General features: G+C 38.8%; 1 protein-coding gene across 1 annotated transcript in view; it reads left to right on the forward strand.

Moving 5' to 3' along the window:
• LOC136751412 (MORC family CW-type zinc finger protein 3) overlaps positions 1-18,371 on the forward strand; it is a 54,651-nt gene extending 36,280 nt beyond the window's left edge. The window contains exons 3-18 of the mRNA XM_066707019.1: positions 32-164; positions 547-763; positions 1,438-1,580; positions 2,025-2,172; positions 2,569-2,697; positions 4,116-4,238; positions 4,737-4,834; positions 5,461-5,565; positions 5,990-6,112; positions 6,762-6,836; positions 7,145-7,187; positions 8,475-8,579; positions 8,918-9,036; positions 10,016-10,964; positions 12,884-13,047; positions 17,027-18,371. Coding sequence (XP_066563116.1) covers positions 32-164; positions 547-763; positions 1,438-1,580; positions 2,025-2,172; positions 2,569-2,697; positions 4,116-4,238; positions 4,737-4,834; positions 5,461-5,565; positions 5,990-6,112; positions 6,762-6,836; positions 7,145-7,187; positions 8,475-8,579; positions 8,918-9,036; positions 10,016-10,964; positions 12,884-13,047; positions 17,027-17,177 — 2,825 coding nt within the window. The 3' untranslated portion in view covers positions 17,178-18,371. The remainder of the gene's footprint in view (positions 1-31; positions 165-546; positions 764-1,437; positions 1,581-2,024; positions 2,173-2,568; positions 2,698-4,115; positions 4,239-4,736; positions 4,835-5,460; positions 5,566-5,989; positions 6,113-6,761; positions 6,837-7,144; positions 7,188-8,474; positions 8,580-8,917; positions 9,037-10,015; positions 10,965-12,883; positions 13,048-17,026) is intronic.
• Positions 18,372-23,119: the final 4,748 nt, after the last annotated feature.

Consider the following 23,119-nt stretch of genomic DNA (forward strand, 5'->3'; position numbering starts at 1 on the left):
TACAAAACACTTTTTTTTTTTCTCTCCCCAGACAATGCCTATGATCCAGATGTGAACGCCCAGCAACTATGGATAGACAAGACACTGATAAGGGACAAGGAATGTCTGATATTCATGGACAATGGGAATGGCATGAATTGGGATAAAATGCATAAAATGCTGAGGTTGGTCATGGTTAAGAAATCTGTATCAGCCGTGAAGAAGAATTGAAAAAATTTGACTGAGATCTTATGGGCATTTAAAATGTTGTACTAATGTATCATCTACCTATGAACATGTAAGATGATTGTGATTTATTTTTCATATTGATGGCATGTCCTTTTTTGCTTCCCACCCTCATTTTGAAGAAGCATGTGTTAACCAGGGCAGTGGTCAAAGTTGGATGAATTTAGCCCAAGGTCTCTGTTCCTTTTCATATTCTTTTGTAGAAGCCCAGTTATATCTCTTTTTTTTAGCAGGTATTACTTAAATGCACAATTAACATTTTAAATAACAAAAAAATCTCTTAGTGAGTCACCAGTCTAATATGTTTTTTCTTCTCTCTAGTTTTGGCTTCAGTGATAAACAAACCATAAATGGCCATGTCCCAGTTGGCTTGTACGGGAATGGCTTTAAATCGGGGTCCATGCGCTTGGGCAGAGATGCCATTGTGTTCACTAAGAATGGCACAACAATGTGTGTGGGGCTCCTGTCACAGACGTACCTGGAGAACATCAAGGCAGAGCATATTGTGGTTCCAATTATTACTTACTGTCAGAAGAGTCATATCCTTTCAATTGTCAACTTAATTTCCATATAATCTTGACTCAGTAGTTGTAGGTGTAGGTGTTGGTACTACAATCATCTCAGCTCTTTCTGAGGAGCATGAGGTTATAGCCTTGACACATATGTTCTATGTACTTTACAGAGCAGTCCCATTACAGTCTTAAACCTCCTACCTGTGCCTGTTTTATTGCTAATGTGGAGAACACATGGCAATGCAATCAGAATTTGAATTAAGGTAGCTTTTCCATTTATGATAGTCAACATGTCACTTCCAAGATGAAGAATGATCCTCAAGTCTATTTTTAAAACGTTCTTTGAAAACTTGTAGCTCTGCTTATTCTAATGACTTCCATAACCAACCAAATCATAGTTCATTTGATTGGCTGATATCATAACCTGCCAGTCGTTATTTTTACTAAGGTATTCTATCTATTTCCCAGAAATTCCCACATGGTCTAAGGACATACATGCTATGTGCATTGTTTGTATGTCTTTAGAAACAAAAACAAATGTGGCCTGTAGCTAATTATGTTTGTATTTGGAAAACAGCTGTTTTTTTATTTATTTTTTAGATTTTGACCAAGAAGGTACAATGTAATGCCAAAGAGTAGTACCTAGCTCATGTTTTCTGACTGAAGTTTGCAGTGTTTAAGTCCTTAACTCCAGCCCTTACGCAGAATAAACGACCAAGGCAAAGCCAGCCTGAATGCCATCCTAAAACATTCTCTGTTCCGCACCGACTTTGAGCTGACAGAAGAGCTGATGGCCATCATGGGCCCTTGTGGAACCAGAGTTATCATTTGGAATTTAAGGAAGTACGTTGCCAAACTGATTTTTGTTTTACTGACTGTGTTGGAAGAATGAGGCAAAAATGTGCATTGTGTTAGGAGTAATTTAAAAAATATCATAAAATGGTATACACAGAGCTCTTTATATGTATTTCTTTGTCTTCAAAAGATGCAGGCAGTTGTAATTTTAGATACAGCTTTGCACCAGCTGCATATCACCAGTTTTAACCGTTCTGCTAAAGTGCTCTATGCCAGCTCATCTTTCTGCCACTGTCCTGTCTATCTGGGAATTAATAATGAAGATGGGTTGTATGTTAATAATTTGACTTGGCTCTTTACTTGTGTCACAAAAAACACGGTTTCTGTTAGAAATTCTGTCTGTGAGTGGTAGGTCTGAGTGGTGGAGACACTGAAAAAGTACATTGTGAGATTTTAGATCACGGTAATACGAGTTTTCCCATAATTGTCTAGGATGTCAAACGGGAAGACAGAATTTGATTTTGATACAGACAAGTACGACATACGGATACCGGCTGACATTTTGGAAAACACCAGCGAGAAATATAAGAAACAGGAGAGGATGGAGCAGTCGGTACCAGAGAGTGACTACTCACTGCGGGTAAGGACAACCGGACAGATGCTTTAAAGAAGGAAAAGCAAGTCCCTATTAAAGAGCCTTCCATGAGGGGGATTAGCAGAACTTTATTACTTTATGAATCTTATTTCATTTTTCTATTTTCATCCGCTTTACCATTATTTGGTAGATTTCCAAGACATTGTCTAAATAGAATTTTAATTAAAAAAATATATATATATATATAGTGCAGTTGAGAGACTATTTATATAAAGAACAGAGGATAGTATGGTCAAAATTGACTATAGCTACCCAGCCTCCATTCCAATTAAGTGTTACAGAATTGCTTGGTTAGGTACATTTTTCTATACAGATTTCATTAAATGTGTTTGTGTTTTCCCCTCCCCCCACTATTTCTGGTTTCTTGTAAACCTTTTCCAGGCCTACTGCAGTATTTTATACTTGAAACCCCGAATGCAGATCATTCTAAGAGGACAGAAGGTGAAAACCCAGCTGATTTCCAAAAGCCTGGCATACATTGAGAGAGACATTTACAGACCATCATTTCTGGTATCCTTTGTAATACACACAATAGGTACATTGCTACCTTGTTCTCCATTTAGTTTTTATTTTTAGTTTTGGAATCCGGATGTCCGTAGCAAGTCCATAGCAAATGTGCATTAATGAGTTGTTCTTTGAAAAGGAAGATGCATATTTGGCATGTGTTATTGGTGACATCAGATTCAAAGCTGCTCTGGTCATGCATACTGATATTATAGGCTGAGCCAGTAAGCCACAGTCAAGTGCAGCAGAGGGAATGCAATATAAAGGAGCAGAATTATGTAAAACCATTCATGAGCATTTTCATTTGATTGATTTTATCCTTGTATCAAGTTCTAGGCTTATGATTTTTTACAAGTTGTCAAGAAGACTCCCCATATTGTAAGGTATTAATTTACTTATCCGATAAAGATCACAGACCTGTATATTGTTAATGCTTAAATTTACATGTTGTGATTCGTGTGTTTTTAACAGGTAAGATTTGCTCAGATTATTAAAGGATGTTGCTTTCCTTTTTCACTGTAACAATAAGAAACTGTTCTTCATGTTTAAATAGCAGCATCTTTGCCAGCTCCATAACCTGCAAGTGTAATCTGTGAAAGATGGAGACATACAGTTCTTGCCTGAATTTAGTGGTAAAGAAGTTAATTTACTGGCACATTGACATATAAAGAAAAAATAACATGTTCCTTGATCTCATTGTGTATAAATACTTTTTCTTCTGGAATCAACAGTATTTTTCATTTTATTACAAAGGCCTTTGGACAGCCAAGGGCAAGCCTTAAATATGCGAAACTAACTTTTTGAGGCCGTGATTTGACAGACATGTATACACACAGTTTCACCTGGTTTAGTGAACAACAATCCATATGTGGATTTTTATAGACCAACCACTATTTGACAGACAAGATTATATTATTGTGACTTCTGCATTTTGTGTACAGGGTCAAAATGGCACAAGCAATCTTGGTCAAATTTCCAATTAGCTCTTTCTTGTACCTGACACTGCAGTTTTGTAGCATTTGCAGAAGTACGAAATGTCAGTCGGCTAATGATAAGAGAGGCTGTCATGATTTAGAGTAATGTAGTTTACACCTATTTTGGGTAAAGCCGTCTGTCTTGTTTTAAAATGATTTATGGTAGTTACTTTTTTCATAAACCTCATACAATTAAAATATCAACCGGATTATATCATTCAAAGGTTATATATAACATCAAGTACAAGCATTTGACATAAGAATAAGAAAAACATGAAATTGGACAACTCTATGTCTCCCTCTTTTTCATCCTTGGACATTCACAAGGAATAGTCCAGGCAACAACAACATAAGCACATGTAATCATTTAATGACATATTAAAACAGATGCGTATTCAGTCATATTGACTCAAAATAAACAGTCTGGTTCCTCCTCAACTCCAGTGTTAGAATAACAGAAATATCCGGATAACATTCGGATACAACACAAAAAGCAAGGAGCAGTATGGAATAATGATGTACCACAGGAACAGGCTCATTAAAGCTTACGAGAGAGTGGGATGCCAGCTCAAGGTATGTGATTCACTTGCTTCACCTTACTGAAAACAAATCTCACATTCACATTTATCAATCAGTCTAACATTACATATAATGTCTCTATGCATTTACAACAAAGTACTTCACAAGTGCTGTCTTGCATCTACTTCTTCATGTCGGGCATTGTTAAAGGTTTTTTGAGTATTTGGGAAGTTAAATTAAATAAAACAAGGTATCAGTATGTTTAAAACGTCTGGGTTACTAAAGCAAAGGCAAGCAGCAGTGTTCAGAGACTCGCAGTAGGAGGACAGCATCACATCACTAGCAGCTGTATGGAAATTCTGCATGTCATTTTAACACAAAGAATTAATGTTAATTTAATCAGCATTAACGTTTATTATGTAGACACTGAGTCCACATGCTCTAAATGGGCAGGCACCGCTAGAACTGGATGCAGCTCTGTACTGGGTCTAAGTAATGGTTCTGAATTATTGATGCAATGATTTTTCTACCTATTTTTTTTATTCTCTGCAGGCAAACAATATGGGTGTGGGGGTGATTGGAGTCATTGAGTGCAATTTTCTGAAGCCGACTCACAATAAACAAGATTTTGACTACACCGATGAGTACAGGTAATTGTGTGTTATCAGTTACAGTTGCTTTCTAATTGCTTTCCTATTTATTAGAATTGCAGAATATGCACTGTTTGCTTTTGGAATCCTGAAAATGGGACAAAAACAAGAATGAAAGGTTTATGTATGTAATTTATATACCTTTTGTTTTAATAATGTAAGGTCAGTGGCTTTCATTCTTATGTAAAGTGAGAACAGATACGGTAGTATTTTTCTTAACATACAAGTGACTATGATCGAATTAACCACATTGATAATTGTTGTTGTGTGTGAAAATACCTATGTTTTTAAATCTCCACAAAACAGGAATTAACTATAACATAAATTAATCTATTTAATGCTTTCAAAAGGTCCTGAGTATAATCAGCCTATGTCCTGTAATGCAAATGAGATTCAAAGATATTTCTCTGATTTGCATTGCCAGAGGGATGATTTTATAAGGCCATAAGGTGATTTTAGAAATCACCAGAAATTATATTTAGTCTCATCCACAGGTACCCACAGGAATAAGTAGTGAATCTGATAATTTACAAAAGAACAAAGTTTAAATCGATGCAAATACAATTCTTTTAGATGGTGTTAGTTGTAATACACCTCTAACTATTAGGTATGTTTATTTTTTCCAGGAAAACTATTCAAAATTTGGGCTCAAAACTTATGGATTACTGGAAAGAAATCCGGTTCAAGCGTAATGCAAATGATCCGAACACAGTGCCGGTTGAAGATACACAGTAAGTGTCAAGTTTGTTTAAATATGCAAACTGTTATTAAGGGTGACAACTATGAGACAATAAGTGTGTTATGCTACTGTTCAGTTCCTAGATTATTTAGGCCAGTAAATATATTTCTGAAGTCACTGAAAGAAAACTTGCAGTTCCATAGTTCTCTTAGGAGGTAAATTGTAGTTTTAAGATTTTTTTTTTTTTGGCCAAGGTATATTGTGTATTACTGCAGACAGCAGCATGAAATTGGCTAAATTTGCTCTGTGTACCTGATTGGAACCCGGACAGCCAGCAGAGCCCATTTCAGGAAAAGGTTATAATAAATGTGCCAGACCCCCACATCTTGTGTGAAGTCCATCCACTTTTCATGCCTTAGCATTTATTCCGATGGATTAAAATTAGAAGGTTAAATTAAGTGTTGTTTCTCTTCCAGGAAGCGACCCGATCAGAACTGGGTTCAATGTGATGACTGTTTGAAGTGGAGGAAACTCCCTGATGGCATAGACAAGCTACCTGACAAGTGGTACTGTAGAATGAACCCTGATCCCCAGTTCAGGTAACCCCGTTATTGCTCATATTGAAAAGGAAAGAGTTCTCCCAACAAATATAGTGCTACTACATGCAGCCACCGTACTGGAGCCGTTTCATGATCATGTGTGTAATGGCTCTCACCATGTTCACATTTTAAGACTTTATGTATTTGTTTTTATGTATTGAGGCTCCAATTCTGTTTCTCCTTAGCTCCCTGCCCACCCCCCCAAATTATTCGCCACAGAAAAACAATCTCTTTATTAGGTTGCAGGTATATGTTAATGACAACTCATTAAGTTTCAAAGGTTAGTAGCAATAAGGGAAATAAACAGTGGGAAGTTAGTACCCTAGTTTTAAATCTGGGTTTTAATTTCTGTTTCATATCACACATGCTCTTTTTATTTTTTAATTTTTAGTTTTATTTGAAAAATGTATCTTTCAGAGAACACAAGTTTGAACTTGAGCAGGCAATGTCCAGGTGCTTTCCATGCACATTTAACCACTTTAATTGAGTTTACAATTCATTTTTTCTAAAAAAAAATAATAATTATATTTTAATATCTTTGGTTAATGAAATTGATTCAATCAAAACTCACATTCAACATTCTATAGCCAAATGAAAAGTAGAATCTATTTTCAAATAATAAATAACTTTATGTAACCTATTCTTCCAGGAGCTGTGAGGTTCCAGAAGAGCCTGAAGATGATGATAACGACCATCCCACTTATGAGAAAACCTACAAACAACAGTAAGCAAATTCACAAAAACCAAATGGTAGTCCAGGAAGAAACCAGACAGATACATTTACTGTTAACATGGAGTTGTGCACCTGTTTTTACTGTGCCTTTTCTTCTATAGAGAAGGCACAGTGGCGTCTTACATTTGTTGTTCCATAGTTGTCTGGAATACTTGGCCCAACTTACAGATTTATTTCCTTGAATTCAGATAATCTTGGTTTTCACATTGTAGATGTTACTGCTTTTCACTATAAGAATCATTTGTTATTTTTTAAATGTATACATTTTTTGGTAATAACTGTTTGGGTTTTGTTTTAAGTGAGAGAATTGCTAAGATGAAAGAAGAGAGGACTAGACGGCAGGTAAGAAGACTGTGTATTCAGAGTTAATGCTAGACTTTTTTTTTTTTGATGGCCAATATGGCCGTTAATATTCCAGAATTTTGGCCATATAGAACAACTACCGGACATATGTTTTAAATAGCTATATAATAGCCTACATTTAAACAGCAATAAAAAACAAACGCTATGATCCAACAAATTTGAAGTAGTCAGCAGAATGAACTCTTCACAAACTTTGTGAACTGAGCATATAGGCTGCAACAATAAAATAAAATAAATAGCCTTGCTATTAATTAAATGAAGACATTAGCCTACATTAAATGTATGTCTCTTTGCATTCCAATCCAATTAGGTATAAAAAATGAAATAATAGGCTGGTCGGTCTGAATTTATTTATTTTGAAGTGCTCCACTGCTTGTGCAAACTTGAAGCCATCCAACCCCTTACAGTTCTCATCAACCTTGTCACCTTTTCCTCAGTGAGGCGGTGGCTTCTCAGGGCTGTTTTTATCCTGTTCTGGAGTGAGATTCCACGTTCTGCAGGCACACTGGAAAAAGGAATTCTGCTGGCAATCTTTCCCAGCTTTGCCCAGTCAGGATAGATTTAGTCACATGACCAAACACTCAGTAATGTCTTACTGTAGTGGAGGCTCGCTGCAACATATCTTATAGGTCACACAATATTAAGCAATTTAATTTGCTTTTAATCAATTTATGTGTTTATTTATTTGGCATAATTCCCACCGGACATTTTGGCTGTTGATATTTTCATCTGCCGGACAACTGCACGTGATACCGGTGAAACGCTGGCATTTGCCGGCTAACGTAAACCCTTACTTTTTGGAGACGTTCCTCACCTAGTATCCTTTCCAGTGTGGAAATGTTAAAGGTCAGGGATAATGTAATTGCTGCATTTCACATATGAAGGCAAGAGTGGAGAGCTATGTTTAATTGTACTGCTTGTGCTCACATTCACACTGAAGCTGTGAAGATGTTAAACTGAGAATTATGGGATTTAGTGTGAATAAGTGGGAACTTATCTGAATTACTAGAGGCACACATTCACTAGCTGTGCTGGTTTTGTAACTGAAGGTACCCTGCCTATGCTGGCAATCCTCACTAAAAGTGGCCATAAATTAAGTCAATTCCTCAATTTAATGACCTACTGTATCTTTAGTTGTTAGGGATAGTTTAATTAGTCCCTTCTTTTCATTACTCAATACAAGAGTCTTTCATATAGACTTGCAAAGTGGATTACTGGATTTGCAGCCCTTTGTACTCTGATGTAATCATTGTCTCTGTTTTTCAGATGGAGGATGCAAGGAAAAAAGCAGAAATGGACAGATATGTCAATGAGCAGAACCACATTCTTCAGTTGAAGCACAATGAGCTGAAGAGGCAATTGCGTGAAAATGTAGGCTTATTCTTGCTCACTCACACAGGATTTAGCAGTCCCGGTGTAGCCCGGTACCAAAAATAATAGATACATAATACATAAACTTTACATTTAACTAACAGTGCTTGACCTATAGTAGACTATATTATATGTTCTGACAATTACCAGTGTTTGTAATCCTGAGTTGTTAGAATGTTACCTGCTGATGTTGGTTTCACCAGTGTTCACAAGCCCCTTTTGTAACCCATTACAGATTCAGTTTATGCATATTATTTTAACCTTAAATGTCATTAGGTTTTAACAGGCTAATCCAAGTGATAGTTTGAACCAGGATTATACAAATTTTTCACCTGCAGAATATCCAAGTCACAATGTCTGCAATCCCCAATCCCGATGTCCCCTCTGGCAGTGGCAACAACATGAACAACATGCCAAAGATCACAGATGTCCGCTCTCTGTCAGCTGCAGGTCCAAGGTAAGTGTGCTACAGAAGGAGGCAACCCCCACCCCTGTTTGAAGTGTTTTTTATATTACATTATTTCATGATATTATAATTTTGATTTTGATTGCTTAGTCTGTTGTGACGGGTTTAAGATTGAGTTCACTTGATCGCATTATACTTGACTTAGATAATGAAAAACTCAGCATGTACCACAGTCTGATCTTAGATACTTGGAGACTTAGGATGTGATTTTCCCAAGCAGGTAAGGAATTTACTCTTGAGTGAAGGTAGCATATATTTGTTGTATAGTTCCTGTGATAAACATACTGCTTATCTACTCACACAAAATGTTTGTAACAAGCCCCCCACAAATTGTTGAAATTGGAGAAACTGTAAAATATTTTGTATTAAAACTGTTCTTCTGACTGGTGAGTAAATTTTTTTTTTTCCTGCTTTGGAAATTCAAATTCATTGGAATTATATCCCTAAAGACAGGAGATGAATGTAGTCATGGAGGATGAGGTTGTCTTGTCCATTATGAGGCAAGCTAGGTTGAACTGCATTGAGACCTTGGACCAGTCAATGAAGTCATGTTTCAGTGCAAATAGCTACATTGAGGGAATCTCAAGCCAAAGACCAGTTGTTTGTCCTTTGTTGCTCAGTAGATGTTGCTCAGCCAGCCTGCTCTGTTCTTAGGCTGTCAAGTGATTGTGTGTGTGTGGAAAGCACATTAGCATTGCCATCTTTGAACTTGTTCTCTTTGAAAGAATACTATAGTCCGCTGAAATTAATTATTTGAAATCAGAATTTTTCTATTTAACTGGTGCCAGGGTGTACCCTGCTTGTGCTCTGTGCTGGCCAATTTAGGTTGTGACTCCCTGTGACCCTGTAGTGGAAGAAGCAGTTACTGAAAGTGGATGGATATTTTTATTTGGAATCTATCTCCCCAATTCAGAAGCAATATCTCCAGTGCCTTTTGCTGAGATAAAAAACTATACTTTTTCCATTTCAGGATAAAACGCACAATGCCGGTGGCCTCAGGCAGCTCAGAAAGCAAGAAAGCAAAGATAAATGGTATTCACAATAGTGTGGCGGCTGCCGGAACTTCAGAAAACGACACAGATATTATGATCGTTGAAGCCAAGAGTACCCCGAAACCGGCTGCCAGTTTTGACCTGGCCAGGGTCAAAGTGGAGTGCAGAGACAGCATGGAGAACACTGGCCTGCGCATGGAGTGCAGCGAAGATGCTGGCTTAGAGACGCCAAATGAAACCATCACTGCCCCCCCACCATCCTCCCCCTCCACCTCGGCTACTCCTCCTCTCGAACTGCAAGTATCCACAACAACCCAGACTGAGGTCAAAGCCCCATTGAAACGGGAGGAAAGCCTTCCTGAGGAGCCAGTGGAAACCAACGGGTTGCCAATGCAGCAGGAGGAGACGGCTGTTGCCATGGAGGAGCTGAAGCAGGTACTGGAAGAGGCCAAGAGCCAAAAGAAAGATCTGCAGAAGGCTCTGGAGGAGGCCCAGAGGCAGCAGGATGAGCTGATGACACTGATGCAGACCACGGCACAGGAAAGGGACAGCTACCAAGAGGAGGTCCACAGGCTCACATGCCTGGTGGTGGATTTAGAGAAGGAGGTTCAGCAGCTGACAGGAAAGTACGTGAAGAAAGAAGTGTGCCATAAGGCTACAGAGACAGACCAGCAGGATGCAAGAGAGTGCCTGACATCAGAGCCCTTTTTAGACAAGTACAGCGCAGAGCCAAGCGAGACGCAGAAGCTGTATGAGCAGTCGCAAAAGGAAGTGGAGAAGCTGAGAAAGAGGTGCGAAGCCCTGGAGGCAGAACAAGCCAAGTGCAGCACGAACCAAAGTGACGTTGACGACTTGGCCCTCCAGCTGGATTCTCTTTTAAGAAACCTGGACAAGAGCAATGAAGAGAGAGATAAATGCAAAATTAAAGTAAGTCCTCGACAGAGATGATTTTGAGAAGTGTTTGGGAGCAGTTTGACTAACAGAGCATGTTTCCTTATTAGAAACAAATGAGAATCCAATTATTCTTATTTTTTAGTAGACGCTTTAAACATTAAACGCATAGCACCCCATTTTCTTTATAGAGAGGTTTATCTGAATCTGATGCACACGTTATTTTCTGGGAGAATAACCACTCCATATACAGTGAGGGGAAAAAAGTATTTGATCCCCTGCTGATTTTGTATGTTTGCCCACTGACAAAGAAATGATCAGTCTATAATTTTAATGGTAGGTGTATTTTAACAGTGAGAGACAGAATAACAACAACAAAAATCCAGAAAAACACATTTCAAAAAAGTTATAAATTGATTTGCTTGTTAATGAGTGAAATAAGTATTTGATCCCTTCGACTTAGTACTTGGTGGCAAAACCCTTGTTGGCAATCACAGAGGTCAGACGTTTTCTATGGGATTAAGGTCTGGAGACTGGCTAGACCACTCCAGGACCTTAATGTGCTTCTTCTTGAGCCACTCCTTTGTTGCCTTGGCTGTGTGTTTTGGGTCATTGTCATGCTGGAATACCCATCCACGACCCATTTTCAATGCCCTGGCTGAGGGAAGGAGGTTCTCACCCAAGATTTGACGGTACATGGCCCCGTCCATCGTCCCTTTGATGCGGTGCAGTTTTCCTGTCCCCTTAGCAGAAAAACACCCCCAAAGCATAATGTTTCCACCTCCATGTTTGACGGTGGGGATGGTGTTCTTGGGGTCATAGGCAGCATTCCTCCTCCTCCAAACACGGCGAGTTGAGTTGATGCCAAAGAGCTTGATTTTGGTCTCATCTGACCACAACACTTTCACCCAGTTCTCCTCTGAATCATTCAGATGTTCATTGGCAAACGCCTGTACATGTGCTTTCTTGAGCAGGGGGACCTTACGGGTGCTGCAGGATTTCAGTCCTTCAGGGTGTAGTGTTACCAGTTGTTTTCTTGGTGACTATGGTCCAGCTGCCTTGAGATCATTAACAAGATCCTCCCGTGTATTTCTGGGCTGATTCCTCACCGTTCTCATGATCATTGAAACTCCATGAGGTGAGATCTTGCATGGAGCCCCAGAGCGAGGGAGACTGACAGTTATTTTGTGTTTCTTCCATTTGCGAATAATCGCACCAACTGTTGTCACCTTCTCACCAAGCTGCTTGGCGATGGTCTTGTAGCCCATTCCAGCCTTGTGTAGGTCTACAGTCTTGTCCCTGACATCCTTGGACAGGTCTTTGGTCTTGGCCATGGTGGAGAGTTTGGAATCTGATTGATTGATTGCTTCTGTGGACAGGTGTCTTTTATACAGGTAACGAGCTGAGATTAGGAGCACTCCCTTTAAGAGAGTGCTCCTAATCTCAGCTCGTTACCTTTATTAAAGACACCTGGGAGCCAGAAATCTTGCTGATTGATAGGGGATCAAATACTTATTTCCCTCATTAACATGCAAATCAATTTATAACTTTTTTGAAATGCGTTTTTCTGGATTTTTTTGTTGTTATTCTGTGTCTCACTGTTAAAATACACCTACCATTACAATTATAGACTGATCATTTCTTTGTCAGTGGGCAAACGTACAAAATCAGCAGGGGATCAAATACTTTTTTCCCTCACTGTAAGGAAACGAGGAATCAAAGCAGAATTTGTAATATTTCATCTGAGAAGGATCAAGTGGCATTATTAGGTTATTATGCACAATAGTTTAAGTGAAGGATGCAAGTACCTTTTTGTTTTCATTTGTCCTACAAAATTGTGTAAAAGTCTCAAATTGATTAGAACCATTGGTTTATTGATGATGGTACAAGACTCCTATAATTTTTGCCTCAAATCCTAACTAATAGATTTGCATTGCTGTTCCACTCTTGTGTAGCTTGAAACACTGGAGGCAGAGAAAGTGCAGATGGCTTCAGAGTGTGAAAAGCTGAAGAGAGCCATTGATAAGCTGACCTCGGAGACTGAGAGGAGGACAGAAAACGGAACCTGCAGTTCCACCGTTGCCGAGGAGGAAGCAAAGACATCCCAAGAGGACACCTGGTAGGCAATGTTTTTGAATACTGGCAGTATGTGTTAGGGTGGGCCAAAAATATATTGTGATGTATATATTCTAGATGTAACTGGCGATTTACAGTATAGGTCACAATTTATTCAGATTGCTGCCACGGCTTTCAAAAAATGTTACTTCCTCACAAAGTAATACAATGTTAAAATCCTACTACTTGGAATATACAAAATAGAGAAAAATCGCTGTTAACATTGACAATATAATGAACATGTAGTTTTACAAGTAATTGTTCCTCAATGGTACTTTTATTTATATATATATTTTTTAATTTTCTAAAAATAAATAATAATCCAAAACTGGGATGAGAACACCATTCTTCCAAAATATAATCCCTAATTTGGTGTTTTGATGATGGTAGTGGTCCACAGTCTCTCATACATGTTCAACTGGATTGAGATATGGTGACTGCAAAGGCCATAGCATATGATTCACATCATTTTCATACTCAGACCACTCCCATCAGAATAGAAATGTTTATCCATAGGATAAAGCTGAACGTAACGGGATAACTTTGTAATGATTTACAGTGACCCTTCCCTCTAAGGGGACAAGTGGACCCAAACCATGCCAGGAAAATTTCCCCCCCCCCCCCAGCATAAGAGCCTCCAGACCACCTCACTGCAGGGGTCAAGCAGTCAGGCCTGTACTGTTCTCTTGGTGTCACCACACATGCACTCGCCTACTTTTAGAGAATATGGTGAAGGATGACTCATTTGACTATATCAATTTTTTCCACATCTCTGTAGACTAGTGCCTGCTGACACAGTCTGATCACGTCCTGCATTGAGATTCTCAGTCACCTGGGAAAGAGTTGCTCTTCTGTTTTTTCTTACGTATTGGAGTAATGCACGAGCATCATGGTCATCGAATGTGCACTTTCGCCCACGATTTCCAACCCTATTTACTGATGAGTTTCCCATAGATCTACATGCAGATGTAACTTTACTCACTGTTCCTTTTGAAATACTATCCAGTTGAGTAGTCTTTGTGACTGAAGCTCCTGCCGTTCATGCCCCAATAATGACCCCTCTTTCAAATTCAATTAGATCCTTTCCTCTTGCCATCTTGATCCAAAGTTGAGGTCAGCTCGGCCTGCTCAGCATTTTTATACAGAGCATGATAGGATGTTAATTGCTTAATTGTATAGGCAGCCGTGTGGAGTAGTGGTTAGGGCTCTGGACTCTTGAGTGGAGGATTGTGGGTTCAATCCTCAGGTCGGGGCACTGCTGTTGTTACCCTTGTGACTGAGCAAGGTACCTTACCTAGATTGCTCTAGTAATTGCCCAGCTGTATAAATGGGTCAAAATAATGTGATATGTTCTAACAATTGTAAGACACCCTGGATGAGGGTGTCTGCTAAGAAGAAATTGGGTAATTGTATCATGCAGTACACCTGTTTATAGGTCTTTCCTTTAATCTATCACCTGTCTGTATGTACTTAAAATCAGACTCGAGAAGTGCAGGGATAAGCTCTTTATTCAATGTGCACAAGGGAATCCCCCGTCTTACAACCTTGTGGTGTCAAGATTTATACAATTTATACTTGAAAAGCAACAATCAGAATACATGTATTAAATCCCCCCCACCATATGTGAGGATTAATTTTCATCAGATGTTTAATCAAGAAAACAAAGAAACAATTTTGTATTCAGTCTATCCTAGCCAACACTGCTAGTTGGTGTCGACCTTGTGATAAGAACAAAGACCCACTTGTAGTTTAAGAAAGAGAAACATGCAATTCAGCAAAGTTTCATGTGGGATATTTCATATGGTATTTTTCCATTCACCCTCATCAGTCCCTCCTGTTAGCAATACATAATCCCAATATGTTATTAGCTAAATGGCAAATGTGAATGTGAAAATCTCCCTTGTGGTTGGTAGTCATTCTCAAATAGTGGGGAGTGGGGGGCACAAACATGACATGTCAATATACACATTCCACATGGTTTACATTGAAAACCTCCCTTCTGGTTGTAATAATGCAGCTATCTAATTCAGAAAAGTAGTCACGTATATCCCTAGCCATGTTAATGAAATTCGATGTAGATTTTGTTAATGTCATGGAACAGCAACACTCAGAATACATGCAGTAAATCTCCAATCTCCCACTCCCTCCCCCCCCCCCAACCACACACACACACACCATGTGGGGAGTCATTGTCATGAGACATTTAATCAAAGAAAAACTATTCCGTATATGGTGTGTTCTATCCAACTATTCTAGTCAGTGTCGACCTTGTGATAAGACTGTATATCCAACAAACAACATCTGGTATGTCAAGAAAGAACAACTTGCAATTCGCAAGTTTCACACAGGACATTTAATATTTTTCCATTCCCCCTCATATATATACACTGATCAGCCATAACATTATGACCACCTGCCTAATATTGTGTAGGTCCCCCTTTTGCCGCCAAAACAGCCCTGACCCGTCGAGGCATGGACTCCACTAGACCTCTGAAGGTGTGCTGTGGTATCTGGCACCAAGACGTTCGCAGCAGATCCTTTAAGTCCTGTAAGTTGCGAGGTGGGGCCTCCATGGATTGAACTTGTTTGTCCAGCACATCCCACAGATGCTCGATTGGATTGAGATCTGGGGAATTTGGAGGCCATGTCAACACCTTGAACTCGTGATTCATCAGACCAGGCCACCTTCTTCCATTGCTCCGTGGTCCAGTTCTGATGCTTACGTGCCTATTGTAGGCGCTATAGGCAGTGGACAGGGGTCAGCATGGGCACCCTGACTGGTCTGCGGCTACGCAGGCCCATTTTTCCTGCTTCTAACACATCAACTTTGAGCACAAAATGTTCACTTGCTGCCTAATATATCCCACCCACTGACAGGTGCCATGATAACGAGATTATCAGTGTTATTCACTTCACCTGTCAGTGGTCATAATATTATGGCTGATCGGTGTGTGTGTGTGTGTGTGTGTGTATGTATGTGTGTGTATATATATATATATATATGTTTTTCTGATGTTATTGCAACAAAGTGCTTGTGTTCAAAACTATGGAAAATGTGCAGGATGCATTTTAGCAATGTATTTTTAAGAAATCATTTGATTAAGGACAATGCATATTGTGTGCTTTCTTGTGCATGTTGTGTACTTGATAAGTTTTATCAAGTGCCTTCCCTCTCTGCTCCATTAACTATCAGTAGCTATAGTGCTTATATAGGCTTAGAAAAGCAATAATGGAAATTGCTATGCTGTCACATACATACACATACTACTACTACTGTTATTAGAGCAATTAATCATAACAATAATGGTAATATCAGCATTAATTATATGATTTGTACAATCGATTACGATCTTCACGGTAGCATGAATAGTTTAATTACAAGTCCTCTATCCTAGACAGGTGGATTTTTGTGTCATCCATGGTATGAGATTGACATACTCTAGTACAGGGGTGCCCAACCTTTTTTGACATGAGATCTACTTTTTCAATTGCCAGCCTGATGAAATCTACCAGTCCCAGTTAAGAAACGTATGAAACGGAGTGTGGGCCTATCACTGTGATACATACGTTTATACTCACACATCAAATCAAAGGACTCTACTCTTACACTACAGTGGACCAATAATAGGTTTTCCATATTGGAACATTTTAAATAAATTAATATCCTATCTAGGTGTGATCGCTGGCATTGGGAGCAGGCACCTAGTCTCTCATAGTCAGGGCAGTAGCAGCTGGTTGCAAGCCTCAAGCAGGCCACTAGGTGGTCATCTGTCATGGTAGATCTGTACTTGGACTTTATGATCTTCATGTGAGAGAATGCAGACTCGCATTTGTGTATTTTTATTATATAGTATGGGTGCCCACTAAATAGTCCCCTTAAACTATGATTTTGTTTTGATTGTACCTGATTTCTAAAATTAACTCTTACCTCCATTGGTTTTGTAATGTCCTCATGTCTCCTCTTCCCCTTTTCTATCCCACAGGAGGCTGCGAAATCTCCGTTTGAGCATTGGGAAATTGCTGGTGACATTTGTCCCAGCTCTGGACTTGGAGCAAGTGAACTACGAGAGCGATGTCATTGATGAGATCTTGGAACAAGTGTTGGATCAAGTGACATTAACTAGCAACACGTAGAACATAAGCAACTGCAATGCTGCCTCTTGTGGGGTGAATTGCAGCCCTTGGTTACCATACTTGGTTTTGGGGGGGGTGCTTCTTTGACCTCTTTCTTTAAAACTGAGAAAGACAACCAAAACAAATGCTGAATGTAAAGAATTCCACTATCTATAATGGACATATTTTTCTATTTTTATTATTTTTGTAACTTTACAAAAAACTGAATCAAAATGTGCACAGACCTAGTCATTGCTAATAGTAATAATTTCTGTAAAAAAAACTTCCACACTGTTGATGTTTATGGGTGGAGAACAGCAAAATGTTTTTTTTTTTTTTTTTTTTTAATGAAAGGTTAATTAAGAAGAATCAAATGCTCTGTGGTATTCTTATTTTTAAATGGGTACATTTTTAACAGTGAAGACAGTTGGATTTATATTTTCATGCCTGTTATATTGTATGCAAGAGCCCAGGGTAGGTAACAACAATAATTAATGAAGGGAAATGTATCCAAACTAGTTTGCATTTTTGTATCATGACTGCAATATTCTCTTGTGATTTTGAGAGCAGCCTTTGGCGCCTTCAGATTTGTATTTGCTCTTCTCAACAAGTGCCTCCACTGCTTGGCACCTATATGCTCATATCTTCCACAAGCAGAACTAGGGTGGCAGTTGTCTTCAGTGGAAAGTCTTCCTTACATAACCTTGTGTGGACTGAAACTTTACTCTCTGAAAGCAGGGGCCTGCATTTTCCTACCTGAATGTACCAGCTTTTTTCAGAGGCATTTTGGTGCATTCCTGTCCGTTTTTGGGAACATCAACTGAAGATTGTTTATAATGTCTGTATCTGTTTGTTTTGTGTGATTATGGAATCTTATCTTCCCAGTATCAATTCTTAATGCTTAAGCATTCGAATATGACTTTGTGCCAAATGTAGCTAGATTTTCCTGACTGGCTAGTGCCCCATATTCACATATTGAGATCATAAGCCATTGGGTAATTGCCATTTTATTCCTAAAACTCTTTGGCTTAAGTCTTACCGCCAGCATGGATCTGTCAGCTAATATTAAGCAAACTCCTTAACAAATATGGTGCAGTCAGCTCAGGAAATACAACCTTGTTGATTTTTTTTTATTTATAATTACTGAACATTAATGTTGCAAAGAAAACGTTTTCTATTTTCATGCAACTTGTAAATAAAATTCTTTTTTTTTTTTAACAAACAATTGTTTGGGAAATTATACATTTGTTGCTAGGGGTGTTTTGTTATAGTGATTAGTGGGACCTATTTTTGCTTTGGTATCAGCTTGCTATTCTTTGATGATACTACACATCAGCATTTAGCACGTTGCTTCAGTACTGCTGCCTATTTCAAGCACGTTTGTCAACTATTCATATCAGTGATGATTTGCTGGTGGTCTTTTATTCAGCATCTCTTTTTCTCCTGTAGGATTTATTTTCTTCTATGTGTTGTCTTCCACAGTACACATTCATGCAAACACAAAGCTTTCCAACAGCCCTTAACTTTTATGTTGCATCAATGCTTCACAATGCACATCATGCATTATTTGTCTTCCTCTCCACCATTATTTTTCCTAACAAGTCAACTTGACCAATTGAAATCGTAATTAATAATAATGAATACAATTTCTGGCTCAGATTTTCTTTAATGCATGTTTTTTTTGTTTGATGTGCTGAAAAGGTACTTACCAGCCACAGGGCCTCTTCTCTCTTCCCTTGTATTCTAACTGCTTGTGCTAACACCTTAACACCATATTCTTTAACTAGCCCTTGGGCAATATCCAAAGTAAAACCTTTTTATCCCTTGAATAATAGTGTTCTTTATGTAATGCTTCTGTTCCTCCTGTTAACATGCACTTTGCTCACAGTTTTTGTACTTCTGTAGAACAGAAAACACCTTTTATGTTTTAGTAGTATGTTTTTTTTTTTGTTTATTATGTTATTCTTTGCACAGGGATATTTGCATCTTCTGAAAGTCTGCGAGTTTGCACAATAAAAGCATAGACATCTTTGACGTTTAAAAAAAATAATAAATTCGTCTTGACTGACCTGAAAATGCAGATCCAGAAAATGCATATTGCATACATCCTGACAATTTTAATGACTACGAGGGATTACTGCAGTCCTTTAGGTAGAGGAGCTGACACATAATGGAATAAATGGAAGTTGTTCTCATTCCTGTTCATCCCAGAGTTTTTCTGTGGGGCTGAGAAAAGATGAAGAGCACATGAAGAGCATGTCCTTACAGACGAGAGCCAAAATTTTAATTTTGTTCCTTACAAGAATAAATCGGTGTATCTCCCCATCCATTATGATGGTGGTGTCATGAGTAATTTGATTATATACTATTATCTTCTATTGAAAAAACTGGAGTTTTTCAAGATTAAGAGAGACAGATTGTGGAGGGCTGCAGTCTTTCATTAAATTCCCACTAGAGCTCTCAATTACCTAATTATTCTAGTTATGTGTTAGATATGACATTGTTTTAGGGCCTTGTACAGTTGATGGTTTATCATTCTATTCAGTGTATACTACCTGTCACATAATCTGAGGCATGTAGAAAAGTGCATTTCATGCAATTAATTAGCCAATCAGACCAATACAGTATCGGAGCTGGGTTGAAGGAAGAACCAAAAGGACCCTGGCCTTGGGGGAATGGAGTTGGAGGCCCTTGATTTTGAGTGACGACCTGAAACTTAATTCCTGGAGGGTGTGGCAATGATATCTACTGAATTGTGTGGTAAATGTCTTAATGTGTCAATCAGTGGACACCTCTCTAAGCTTTAGTATGTTTCTTTGCAGATAATGTGTTGCAAATTACATTAATCATTTCAGTCATTACACCCAATATAGCTTGAACATAAAAAAATAAAAAAAAGTTAAGGGAAACATTTAATACTGGGGAAACGCAAACACCCACACCACTGGTCCTGAATGACTGCTGACCCCTGCTGTAGAATATTGTGATAACATTTATCTGTCCTTCCATCAGTCTATATAAATACTTCTCTTCTGTGTAAACCTAAGCTTCCCTTTGCATTTTTACAGCACTTACACAATTACATTTTTTTTTTGTAAGAAATCTCAGCATTTTTGAGGTTCTGTTTTTTGTTTTTGTTGCCTGGCTCATTACATGTTTACTTGCACCTCTGAACCTTTCCTTTGCAAAAACATTTTTTTAGTACACCTTAATTGTTTTATTTACAGTTAACATTTCTGTGTTATCAATGCTAAACAAGAAAAATACATTAAATAAAAAACATATTTTGGGGAAGTTCTGTTATTTTCTATATAGGTCTTAACATGCAGAGGGAGAAAGAGTACTGAAAAATCCTACTCAAGTAGAAGTACTGTTACTTGGAAATTTTACTCAAGTAGAAGTACTGGTATAAAAATCTACTCAAGTAAATTTAAAAAGTACTTGGAGTACAAGTTACATAGTTACTTTTAACAAAGCCCTGTCACTTGATCTCCAAGAAAATACTAACATATATATATAACTCAGCAAAAAAAGAAACATCCCTTTTTCAGGACACTATTTAAAAAAAAAAATTAAGTCCAAATAACTTTACAGATCTTTATTGTAAAGGGTTTAAACAATGCTTGTTCAATTAACCATAAACAATTAATGAACATGCACCTGTGGAACGGTCATTAAGGCCCTAACAGCTTACATACGGTAGGCAATTAAGGTCACACAAAACTTAGGAAACTAAAGAGACCTTTCTGCTGATTCTGAAAAACACCGTAAGATGCCCGGGGTCCCTGCTCATCTGTGTGAATGTGCCTTAGGCTGGCAGGAAGGAGGCAGGAGGACTGCAGATGTGGCCTGGGCAATAAATTCCAATGTCCATACTGTGAGACACCTAAGACAGCGCCACAGGGAGACAGGAAGGACAGCTGATCGTCCTCGCAGTGGCAGACCACGTGTAACAACACCTGCACAGGATCAGTACATCCAAATTTCACACCTGCGGGACAGGTACAGGATGGCAACAACAACTGCCCAAATTACAGCAGGAACGCACAATCCCTCCATCAATGCTCAGATAGTCCGCAATAGGCTGAGAGAGGCTGGACTGAGGGCTTGTAGGCCTGTTGTAAGGCAGGTCCTTATCAGACATCAATGGCAACAACGTCGCCTATGGGCACAAACGTTCTGTGCGTGATTTCCTGCAAGACAGGAATGTCAGTGTTCTGCCATGGCCAGCGAAGAGCCCGGATCTCAATCCCATTGAGCACGTCTGGGACCTGTTGGATTGGAGGGTGAGGGCTAGGGCCATTCCACCCAGAAATGTCCGGGAACTTGCAAGTGCCTTGGTGGAAGAGTGGGGTAACATCTCACAGCAAGAACTGGCAAATCTGGTGCAGTCCATGAGGAGGAGATGCACTGCAGGACTTAATGCAGCTGGTGGCTACACCAGATACTGACTGTTACTTTTAATTTTGACCCCCCCCTTTGTTCAAGGAGACATTATTCAATTTCTGTTAGTCACATGTCTGTGAAACTTGTTCAGTTTATGTGTTAGCTGTTTAATCTTTTTATGTTGATACAAATATTTACACGTTAAGTTTGCTGAAAATAAAAGCAGTTGAAAGTGAGAGGACATTTCTTTTTTTGCTGAGTATATATATATATATATATATATATATATATATATATATTTATTTTTTTTTCCCCTCAATCATGCCGAGTGCAGAGATGTGTAAAAATAAAGTAATGGTTCTATTGATTTAAAAGTTTGTGTTATTATTTCTAAATGGCTGTAGCTGATATTTAAATAAATAAATACAAATAAAATCACAATACCAACTTAACTAGAACACAAAGAAATGTTGATATAACTTCATTGTTAGTTTATTGTGGGGAACATCACTGCTCAACAGGAGGTAGTATTTGGGACAGACTAAAACGAATTACAAAATTGAATGCCCATTGACTATAATGGAGAGTGGAATGCCCATAGACTACAATGGGGAAAACAGAAGGACAGTCTACACTCACCTAAAGGATTATTAGGAACACCATACTAATACTGTGTTTGACCCCCTTTGGCCTTCAGAACTGCTTTAATTCTACGTGGCATTGATTCAACAAGGTGCTGAAAGCATTCTTTAGAAATGTTGGCCCATATTGATAGGATAGCATCTTGCAGTTGATGGAGATTTGTGGGATGCACATCCAGGGCACGAAGCTCCCGTTCCACCACATCCCAAAGATGCTCTATTGGGTTGAGATCTGGTGACTGTGGGGGCCAGTTTAGTACAGTGAACTCATTGTCATGTTCAAGAAACCAATTTGAAATGATTCGACCTTTGTGACATGGTGCATTATCCTGCTGGAAGTAGCCATTAGAGGATGGGTACATGGTGGTCATAAAGGGATGGACATGGTCAGAAACAATGCTCAGGTAGGCCGTGGCATTTAAACGATGCCCAATTGGCACTAAGGGGCCTAAAGTGTGCCAAGAAAACATCCCCCACACCATTACACCACCACCACCAGCCTGCACAGTGGTAACAAGGCATGATGGATCCATGTTCTCATTCTGTTTACGCCAAATTCTGACTCTACCATCTGAATGTCTCAAGAGAAATGGAGACTCATCAGACCAGGCAACATTTTTCCAGTCTTCAACTGTCCAATTTTGGTGAGCTTGTGCAAATTGTAGCCTCTTTTTCCTATTTGTAGTGGAGATGAGTGGTACCCGGTGTGGTCTTCTGCTGTTGTAGCCCATCCGCCTCAAGGTTGTACGTGTTGTGGCTTCACAAATGCTTTGCTGCATACCTCGGTTGTAACGAGTGGTTATTTCAGTCAAAGTTGCTCTTCTATCAGCTTGAATCAATCGGCCCATTCTCCTCTGACCTCTAGCATCAACAAGGCATTTTCGCCCACAGGACTGCCGCATACTGGATGTTTTTCCCTTTTCACACCATTCTTTG

The sequence above is a fragment of the Amia ocellicauda genome, chromosome 6 (genome assembly GCF_036373705.1).
Source record: "Amia ocellicauda isolate fAmiCal2 chromosome 6, fAmiCal2.hap1, whole genome shotgun sequence".
Classification (NCBI taxonomy): Eukaryota; Metazoa; Chordata; class Actinopteri; order Amiiformes; family Amiidae; genus Amia; species Amia ocellicauda.